Genomic DNA, 10,672 nt, shown 5'->3' on the forward strand with positions numbered 1-10,672 from the left:
AGATAGAGATGTGAATGATGTCTGTGAGGACTGTGAGCAGCAGGCCAGTCAAGAACTGGAAACAAGGACAGAGAATGGGACATGAACAGAACAAGGGTTTAACCACCAACACTAACAGTCAGTATCTGTTTCCTGCAAGATCTGTGTTGCACAATCATTCTTCACTCCAGTATCACACAGCACTCTTGGTACTGCCCCAGGCAGACAGCTACTCCTAGATGAATGATTTTGTATTTCATGCCTTTTCCTGTCAAATATCTTCTCATATTCTAGAATTGTTTATTTTTGTTTGCCAATCTATTCAATGTTCAGAAAAGGATTTTACAGAGCCCTTCCAACTGAAGCATATTAAATGCTTTGAGTCCTCATCTGGCATTACAAGTCACAACAGCAGGTTGTGAAAAAAGGAAGAATCAAGTATGTCACATCTCTGAGAAGAAAAATAATTGACAGTGAATGCTTCTCACCATGGTTTACAGAGTTCATAGATTTATATGCTCTCTTAAAAAAAAACAAACCCACCCAAACAGGGAGCTTCTGTATTGGGAACAGCTGAAAATCATCACTAGCTCAAAGACTCTGCCCTCCACCCTCTTCCTGAGCAGCCTGGGGCAGACCAGCACTCTTACACTCACCATCGTTATGGCATCAAGGGAATCTCGCTGCACAATGGCCCAGATCCCCACTGCAAGGACACTGAAATTTCCCCAGGCATAGGAGACAGGCAACATGTAATTCATGCATCCCCTGCCAAACGAGACAAAAAAAATCCAGCTCACATTCACAATAAGTCTGCAACAGTTTGGTTTCATCCCTGTTCCCATACAAACACCTCACTCTTAGATTTAGGATTTTCTTGCAAACAGGCACAAACAGGGGGTGCTGATTCCCAGGGAACATCCCATTCCTAGTTTGAAGGAATACTCTCTTGTCCCCCAGGCCAGACACTAATCACTCACCACACTGTGAGCAGCCAATGTACCAGAATGATAGCCTATGAAAAAAAAAACAACAGACAGGAAGACAGGTTAGCATGTGGGGAGAACTCTGGGAGGATCAACGTGAAATGGCACCATCATGTTCCCAAGGGATGGGTGGAAGAGTGCCTTGGACCCATGAACCAGTGCAGAAAGATGGTGAAGCAATTGGGACAGTGAAGACAAAGCTATTTTTCTCCACATCTGTTGCTGAGTATGTCCTGTTGTGCTACACTGTAGTCATTCACTCTTCTTGTCATCTCTGTCAACATCTGATTCAGGCACCACTTAGCCTTTTCTAAATGGGTTATTAATTTTGGAACTCCAGAAGAGCTTGCACAGAAAGCCAGGCAATCTGATTAACACTGTGCTAGCACAGTTTATACATGACCAATCTAGCATCCCATCACCAAAAAGCCCATGGATAGCCATGCCTCCAGCTCCCAGAATTTCCCTCCAGTCCTCAGCAAATCCTTCTTTTACCTCCTTCCAGTCTGTTCAGAGCAGTGGTCTAACCTCACTGCAGTATTAACAGATCTGAAGGCTTCTTCCAGGACTCTGTGAACCTGATCCTACCAGAGCACACAGCTCTTTCCACTCCCAGTGAAGCCACTAGGTCCCATTGCCAACAGTGCCCTGAGTAACAGTAAGATAATGCTGTCACAAATTCTGTACTTTGCAAGTGTCCTTAATGATCCTGGTCCTTGTGCTTAATGGGACAAATCCAAGAAGAAAGGATTGTACTGTAATAAGTGATACAAGGATTCTCTTCACCACCACTTGCCATTTTTGTAACCAAGGAAACAAACCCTACATGTTTATTCAGAGAGCATATGGGAACAAAAATATATCACTTCAGGCTTTTTCTACATCTATAGCCTGCTGGTCACTCCAGCAAAGGGAGATCACTCATATTTGCTCTCTAAACATTTGTGAAAGCAAGAATTTGGAAGACAGGCTCTGTTAACAGTCTCACTAAAGAAAGGCTGAAGCCTGGACATATCAGAGGATCCATGGGATACAGGTGCACTTTCATTTTTTCCTAGCTGTGAGAAAGGCTTCAAATTGGCATTTCTGCTGACTTTGGTATTAAAAAGACAAAACCTACATTACTAAAACCCCTCTGAAGCACACTCCCCCACCCCAAAGGAAAAAAAAGAAAATTGGGAAATGAGTACACAGCAAAAGCCTAAGTTACTCAGTGGACACAGGAAAGCTGTATGCAGATAGGAGTATTAAGACACACACAAAAAAATTAAAATCTACTGACACCCTGCTAGATTCCTTGACTTAAAACATCTGTCTATGCTCTAACTGAAAACAAAAGTAGTTGCTGGAGAAGAGAGTGAGGCTGTGACATAAGTGAAGCACAGTCAGGACAGCACAGGAGTGGCCCAGCTGCTGGGCTCACACTGCTCGGCCAGGACACCACAATGCAAAAGATTTCCTGCTCTTCCTTCACTGCAGTGCCCCATCACAGCTGCTGAGCACTCACTACACTTCGCTGTAACTTCCAACACGGCTCATTTTTACTAATTAATTTCTTTAGTTGTTCATGAAAGCTTACAAAATGCTTCACCACCCCTCATGCTTCCCCTTCTCCCAAATTGTACCACAGACATACTGGAAAAACTGCTAATCAGTCAAATACAAGATATTCCTGGATATGAGAATGGAGACATGCAAATAGCGTTTACTCAAGAGACTATCACAACATCAGGAAAAATCTTAATTAGGTAGTCTTTAATTGCATGTTACATACCCTCAAGACCCCTCAAAGCTCACCAGTTAACATAATTAGGCAGAGTGGGTTTTTTTTAAAGCTGTCTAGATCAATACTGCACTTACTAAATTATGAAGTATGTTTAGTCATCAGCATAAAGTCAGGCAAACTAGGGCTGATACTTTGAATGACTGCTGAAATAAAACCAAGATAGTCCCTTTTTAGTTATTAGTCCAATTTACCTGACAGTTCTTCAGCACACTATGGAGTTGGCTGGTGGTGCTGGTATGCTTTAACATAGAAAATATAGTGTTAATGAAAAACTACAAGTTACTATGTGAGATTAGTTAATTTGCAGGCAGTCTCCTGATAAAACAGCAGAATAATTTAAAAGGTTTCCATCTATCCAAGGACTTAAGTCTGTAGCTAAGACAGACATACATTTCTTCTTTTGAGAAAATAACTCCAAAGTTATTGATGAACTAGTGGTGAGAGCAGAAATTAAGAAAGGTGGGTCCTTTGTCTCCATCTCTTCTGAGAAAAAGGATGGCTATGTAATTAAAAGCACCCCATTGGAAACTGGGGAGAGCTAAGGAGAATTCCTACCTCCTTTGCAAATCCCAGCATGTGATGAAACTAATTGCCAAGCATAAAAAGAGCCTAGGTCTGCCAGGGTCTCATTAGATGGGAAACTCTTTGGAACAGGAACTCCTTTAAACATGCTTCAGCACAGAGCTTAGCACAAGATTGAATTTTGACCAAGTTAAAAATGAAACAGTTCCAAATTATAATTATTTTCTTGTTGTATCTAAATTTCTATTTTTGAGCAAGCTCACCTACTCTATGAGTGACATTCACCTGAGAACACACAAAACCAAAATATGAATCTGAGTGGCCACCTGTGAGGATGCTACTCATTATTATAACAGAGTGATAATAATGAAAGTGCTTAAGCAGTGGGACAGGCTATCCAATGGGGCTGACATGGCTCTGTTCTTATTTTAAAACTCAGCTGATTTTTGAGTTGAGCTATTTGATCTAACTTTGCAGTTTGCCTTGCTTTGAGTAGGAGGTTTAATCACATGGCATACAGACATCTCTATTATTCCTTGCTTCTGTGACTTAGCATTTAAAAATGCCTAAGCACAAGATGTGTGTTTCCAGGCACATGAATTGCAGGGCATTGTCCAGGCTTGATCAAAGTCAAACGTTGTATTTTGAGGCTCTGCATGATTATTTCAATAATCACAGGTGTCAAGCTGTCATGGCAAAAGCATGGCTGTGCTGCTCCCCCTGTGTTTTGCTGGACCGAGCCAGTAGATCCTGTTCAATGAGCATGTTCCCCACCCACTCCAGGGCAAAGCCTGCTACCTTAATTTTACAGCTCTGCTTAAAGAGCTACCCCGAGGCTAAGATACTGCTACATTCTGGCACAAACACAGCTCAGTCATGCAGCTTTCTTGGAACTACTTCTATCACAAGGCTCATCTTTATAATCTCACAGAACCAGTAAGCAGATCATGCCAATGAATCGTAGCAGTGTGTGTTATTTCTAGGCCCCTTCTGAGTAAGAATCTTCCCCACTTTTGTGGTATTTTATAGGGAGTCAGGCCCTAACTCAGGAACAGAATGAAGTGTAGGTACAACTATTCACTCCCAATTCCTGGCTTTGCAGCTCAGAGCACAAGTGGCAGACTTGACAAGAAGGAATTTCTTAATGCTGAAAACAGTTTGCCCAGGACAAACTCACACTTATCTAGCAAGAGGCTGGGGAATGGTTGTCTGAAACAAGGAAGAAAGGCAACATTTCAGTTTTATTGTCTTTGTGACTCATTCACTGAAAAGTCAGTGCTTTTCACCTGCCCTATCTCCATTTCCCGCGGTAGAACATGTATTTTGTGTTGGCAAACTTCTTAATTAAGTGTCCTCAGTTTTTACTGTTGTTTTAGCATGGGAAAAAATAATCAAATCAAGTTAAAAAACAAAGCAGAAGGCAAGATCTTTTAATCTTCCTACTGCCCTGGGAATCACACAGTAGTCCAAACTTGTCAGAGCAAAGTATCAGCTCGTTTCCAGAATGTAATATAATCCACAAGCTGGGCCTTGAAAAATCCATTTGCTTACTTGCCTCTAATGAGGGAAGTTGCTTTTCTTGGTGAACTAGTAAGAGGGGTATTCATCATTATATGAACACCAATCTTTTCTTTAATACAGCCACATGAAAGCTGTCCTATACAAAGCTGAATTAATAATAAAGCTGAGATAATACTATTCTCCTATCCAAGCCATAGGCAGCCTGGTCCTAGGCCACTGCTCACAGCTTAACAAATCAGCAAAAAATGCCCTGATGTGATCTGTGATGCTTTCAGTCTCTAGGCAAAGCTTTAACCAAAGATAGCACCTGAACCACGCTGTATTAAATAAAATCACAAGGTAGTGAAGCTGGGAAAGGACATGAACACCTAGAAATCTCAGGGCTCTGAAAATGTGAAAGACAAAAAAATAGGGGAAAATGTCACGTGTCTGGTAGCACAGAAGACATCAGAATCAAACATCAACATCAAAAGCAAAGTGTGATTTTAACATCCACTGGCCAGAAGCAAGGAAGTGCTTCTTCCAAAAGTGAAAAATGCTATGTTACTGGTTAAGTCTGTTCTATCTCCTTTTGTGGTTATCAGATATTCACTGAAATTTCCAAAGTGCCCACAAGTGGAGCCTGCCCTAGCCAGCAGAGAAGCAATTGCAGTTATGTATCAGATGATAAGCCCGAAGTAAGTGGGCTTATTTTTCTAAGATACTTTGCCTGACAAGCAAAAGCTTTGTCTCCTCAGGATCTTGTGCAGTGTTTATCTTGGCTTAGCTCTGGTCAGCTGATCTAGGAACCTCCATGGACATTAGTTAATAGCCAGCTGTTGTCTCTGCCCAGTCCTTGGCCACTTCAGCAATATCCCTGAAGTAGGGGCAAACTTTGGAGTCATCACCTGGTGGGTTTAAGCAAGAATCATCCACTGAGTTGGAAGGGACCCATCAGGATCACCAACTGCTGGCCCTGCACAAGACACCACAAGAATTCCAGCCTGTGCTTGAGAGCGTTGTCCTAATGCTCCTTGAACTCAGGCTTGATACTGTGACCACTGCCCTGGGGAGCCTGTTCAATGCCGGATCACCCTCTGGAGAAAACATTTACCTGACAGCCAACCTAAACCTCCCTCCGACTCGGATTCATGGCCTTCAGAACTTTTGCAGCCTTTGACCACGTGATAAAAAAAGGAGAAACTTCAGTTTTTCCTCCTCGGAGGGCTCCGGTTTTCCTCCTCGGAGGGCTCCGCAGCTCCAGCAGGGCCTCAGCCAGGATGTGGAGCGGGCACACGGCCGGAGATCATGCGAGAGGAGCAGGGTACAGGGCTGGATGGGCTGGATTCCCCGCCTCACCCCTGCATCCCTATCCTTGGTGGATGGTTCCCCCATTCCATGTCCTGCCCCTCATCCCTGAATCCCAAATATTTTGGGATGGGGTTTATGCCCTGTCCTGCATCCCAGCCCCATCAGGGGGCAGCTCTGTATCGGAACACGGCGACCCCGTGGCAGGGAGGAATGACGAGGAGGACTCCATCTTATCAGAAGGCTAATTAATTACTTTATTACACTATATTATTCTACACTATATTACATTCCATCTAAACTGAATCCGCCAAGCACTCCACTGCGCTCAATCTCGTGACTGTCAGCCCACAGTCCCGACACACACACACCCTGATAGGCCAAGGAAACAAATCACCATCACTTTGGGTAAACAGTCTCCATATTGCATTCTACTTTGGCACAGCAAATGATAAGAATTGTTTTTCCTTTCTCTGAGGTTCAGAGAATGTGAAACCCAGAAATATTCTTGAGTTGTGCCTCGCTTTTCTCTGTGAAATGTGGCTACACGGGGGGGCCCTGTTGGAGTTCACAGCTGGTTAGAGGTGTCCCAGCAGAGGAGGCAGCCCGGCTGCTCTGCCTGCCTGATGTGAACCTCACAGCTTCTGATCTCCTTAATGCCTCGAAGGCAGGTGCCATGAGGATGGTGCCAGACTCTTCTCAGTGGTACCCAGTCACAGGATGGTGGGCATAAACTAAAACACCACAAGTTCCAGCTAAACATGAGAAAGAACTTCTTTATGTTGAGGGTGGCTGAACACTGGGACAGGCTGCCTGAGAAGGGCATGGAGTCTCTCTGGAGATGTTCCAAGCACAACTGGTCACGTTCCTGTGTCACCTGCTCCAGGTCACCCTGCCTTGGAAGGGGGAAGGGGTGGCAGGGAGCTGGACTGGATGATCTCCAGAGGCCCCTTCCAACCCTAACAATTCAGTGATTTTGTTTCAAAAGCCACCATTAAGTTAAAAATATGCATATATCAGTTTCTTGGCTGCAAACACCCAGCCAAAGTGTGCACAGATCAGTTTGTTGGCTCCAAAAACCCAGCCAAACTCTTCCATCTGTTTGCACATGCAGTGCAGTGAGACAAGGCTGGACATTATGCTTTGATTGTAATCAGTGTCTGGGTAAGCTAATGTGTGCAAAGGACTTAGCAGCTTTCTGCAGGAAGAGAGTTTTTGTGCATGTATCAGTGGTGTGACCAAAGAGTAAGGAGTGACAAAGAAACTGTTGATAGACACCAATAAAAAAGTTATTTTAAGGTGCTAACTGTGCTCAGCTATGTCACCCCACAGCTAAGTCAAGTTAAGGTCAGTCTTAGGGGTTGAGCCAGGTAGCTAGCATGGCTGGCAGGTCCTTAGTTGCTTCCTTTGGCCCTGGATTTTTCCCTAGAGCTAGATGACTGAACCCTTTGCCTAAAAACCTGGTACAAACAACAAGTTCTTCAATTCTTATTCCGAAAGAAACCTGGTTTCACTTTAGAGCTGGGGAAGTTGGTAAGTGACCAGTTCAACCCCACACAGTTCAGCTATAACTTACCATTTCCTGTCCAGTTCATACCAGCAGCCTTTTCTGCAGGTCTAACAAATGAAACAACAGAACCCAGAGGTCGGGGTGACATTTCTCAAACTCTCCCCATCCTTGCCTAATGTATGCTGTCTGCAGTGTAAGGCTGCAATGTCTTACTAGGTTAGTTCCTTTCTTGTCATTATTCCTTCTTAAAGAAAAGATGGGGCCTCTAAGAAAGCAGCTGGGTCAGAGGTTCATTGCAGAAGTTGGATGTGGAAATGCATGAGTCATCCTTCTGTCTCATTTCCAGTTCAAGGAGTGAGAATTGTGCAGTGCTGAACTTACTGTCAGGCATTCTCAAACAAGCCACAAATGTAGTGCAATCCAGCCTGTCCTTGACCATGTCCTGAGTGCTATTGACTGCTTACAGCAGCACACTTCAAGATTTCCCAAGGCAAAGCATTAAATGCCAAAATGAAATTACCTAGAAAATGCTAGGAAGCATCAAAATAAAACTGACTGGCTGCATAGCACAGAACAACAGTAAAAAACCCAAAAAGGCTGTGAAAGTCCCCTCAGGAATCTCTGAATATGTCACTTTCAAATGAAAGATTGAAATATAACTCATCTATTGCCGCATGACACATGAGCTGTGCCTTCACTTCCATTATTGTGTCTTGCCTGGACACATTACTGTGTCTTGCAGGGAAGTCCTGTCTCCATCTACAGAAGTAGTGGTATCAAATGAGATCAATGCTTGTGGTTCCAGTAATGTCAAGTGTCACTGTCATATTTTCTGAAAAATCCCTTTGCCCAGGATTCTTCTCCTGGGAAGCTGAGAATCCTCAGAGAAAAATGAAAATAATAATTATCTGATCTGCTTCTCCTGTGTTTTGCTGCTTTGGAATGTGTTTGGAGATTGTTTATCCAACAGGTGAATGTTTGATTAGTTTCATGTGAATTGTTTTGACTTAATGACCAATCACAGTCCAGCTGTGTCAGGACTCTGGAAGCAGTCACAAGTTTTCATTATCATTCTTTGTAGCCTTCTGTAAGTATCTTTATTCTTTAGTAGACTTTTAGTGTAGCATTCTTTAATATGATATAAGATCATAGAATAATAAATTAGCCTTCTAAGAACATGGAGTCAGATTCTCAATTCTTCCTTCATCCTGGGGACCCAGCAAATACTACAGTCAAGGAATGACTGGATTTCAATGTAAATGACAAAAATATAGGACACTTGGGATGGGGGGAAAGACAGAGAGACTGAATAGCCTTATTGCTGGCTCAGTGCTGTGTGTGAAGTGCACTAGGTATCTATCAAAGGAGAACTGTTTGTTATGAAGATAAATTCCACTGTTCCAGGTGAACGATAAGCACTGTTACGATGCAGCATCATGTGGGTGTGATCCTGTTTTTTTAAGATTTTCTAAGCCTTCTGATGTTTGTATTCTTGTAATGAACTTTCTCATGCACTTTATGTAAATAACTTATTATTTTGCATTCTTTTCTGGAGGAGGAGAAATTTGATGGACTGTTGGTTTGTCCAGTGTCAGTGGAGAGGTGGCACTGTCATCCTCCAATCCACTGTCACCTTTGGAAATCTATAAATGTTGGAGTCAGAAATTAAACTTCCCTCTTTTTTACCTTGGAGAGTTGCATGTCTGCGTTATTTCGTGTCCTACAGTGACAGTGTGGGTGTCTTTGATCCCTTCAGCATTTTCACTCAGCCTGAGACAGTCTCATTATCATTTATGCAGCGTGAGCCATGATTTGAATTGACGTGTCCTCTGTTTAACGCAAAGCATTTCCCCTTGTACAATAAAAGCACTTGATTTCATTTTGTTCATCCATGTATCGTGCAGCTAATTCATCCCTGCTTATTTTATCCTGGGCTTGCATGTCATGGACTCGAGGGACTTAGGAATTATCTCATGGATATGAAAACAATGAGAGCTATGACTGACATTATGCATTTGTATGTCTCTCACACCTATGTGATCTGGGGGTTGCTTGTTTTTCATTTCTGCTTTGTGCTGGTGTACCTTGTAAATTGCCTCTCTGTGTAACCCACTGTCTCTCTTCCCTTCCCCAGGTTTGATAAAGCAACACAGCATGGTGAGGAAGATAAGCAGCGAGTTAAAGAAGGCCTGCAGGGAGAAGCAGGTTACCCAGGAGACTGGATGCAGAGATTTTTTGTGACTAGAAGACTGCTCCAGGTGAGTTCAGCTCACTGCAACCAATACCGAGCAATTTGCTGCTTTATGCAAAATCTGTTGTTTTTAAAAATCTATTGGTTTGCCTTGTGCAGACTGAGTAAAACCCTAATACATAGCTGGATCCCCTCCTGATAGCATAAAAGTGAGGCTAATAAGGCAGAAATGCTTTCCTTTGCATTTTCAGGACACTGTACCTTTGGTGTGTTAGATGATAGCAATTCCATAGGGTTAATTCCATAGAGTTAATACAATTGCTCCTGCTGGCCTTTGGAGGTGGAGACAAGCTCACCCCTCATAGTTCTGCCCTCCTTCCCCTCTCTAGGGGTTTAGTCTGAAGACAACTAAAGGCTGCAGCTGACACCAGTATCTCTGAGTTTTGCCCCTGGCTATGGAGCTGAGAGCAGTGAAGGCACCACCTCAGCACAAATACATATATATTAGCCACAGAACCTTTCTGAATAAGTAGTAAGGAAGGGCCTATAGAAGTTGCCTGGCTCTACAAACTCCCTTTTAAATCCCAGTGGGAAATCAGCAAACAGAATCATTATCTGGATTGGAGGGGAAACTGAAGGCATTTTGTAATGCTGGTGGAAAGCCTCCTCCTGCAATTTCACTGCAATTTCACTGGCAAGGTGATCTGGGGAGTGGAGAGGGTCACATTAATGTGGTGTCCTGACAAATGCACTTGGAAGTCCTTCCCATCTCAGCAGCAACGAGCTGCTCCTCTGATTTTCTAAAATCTAACTAAAGCTTTGAGATATCATTAAGAGACCACTCTTCAAGGTTCACTGGCACTCCAGAAAATGAACTGACACACCAGAAG

The 10,672-nt window shown here is 43.2% G+C and overlaps 1 protein-coding gene across 1 annotated transcript in view; it reads right to left on the bottom strand.

Annotated features, from left to right (window-relative positions):
* AGTRAP (angiotensin II receptor associated protein) overlaps positions 1-2,954 on the bottom strand; it is a 6,010-nt gene extending 3,056 nt beyond the window's left edge. The window contains exons 1-4 of the mRNA XM_031062348.1: positions 2,943-2,954; positions 960-994; positions 636-747; positions 1-55 (exon numbers count right to left, since the gene is read on the bottom strand). The exon at positions 1-55 is cut by the window's left edge and continues 147 nt beyond it. Coding sequence (XP_030918208.1) covers positions 1-55; positions 636-740 — 160 coding nt within the window. The 5' untranslated portion in view covers positions 741-747; positions 960-994; positions 2,943-2,954. The remainder of the gene's footprint in view (positions 56-635; positions 748-959; positions 995-2,942) is intronic.
* Positions 2,955-10,672: the final 7,718 nt, after the last annotated feature.

This window comes from Geospiza fortis, unplaced genomic scaffold (genome assembly GCF_000277835.1).
Source record: "Geospiza fortis unplaced genomic scaffold, GeoFor_1.0 scaffold132, whole genome shotgun sequence".
In the NCBI taxonomy this organism is placed as follows: Eukaryota; Metazoa; Chordata; class Aves; order Passeriformes; family Thraupidae; genus Geospiza; species Geospiza fortis.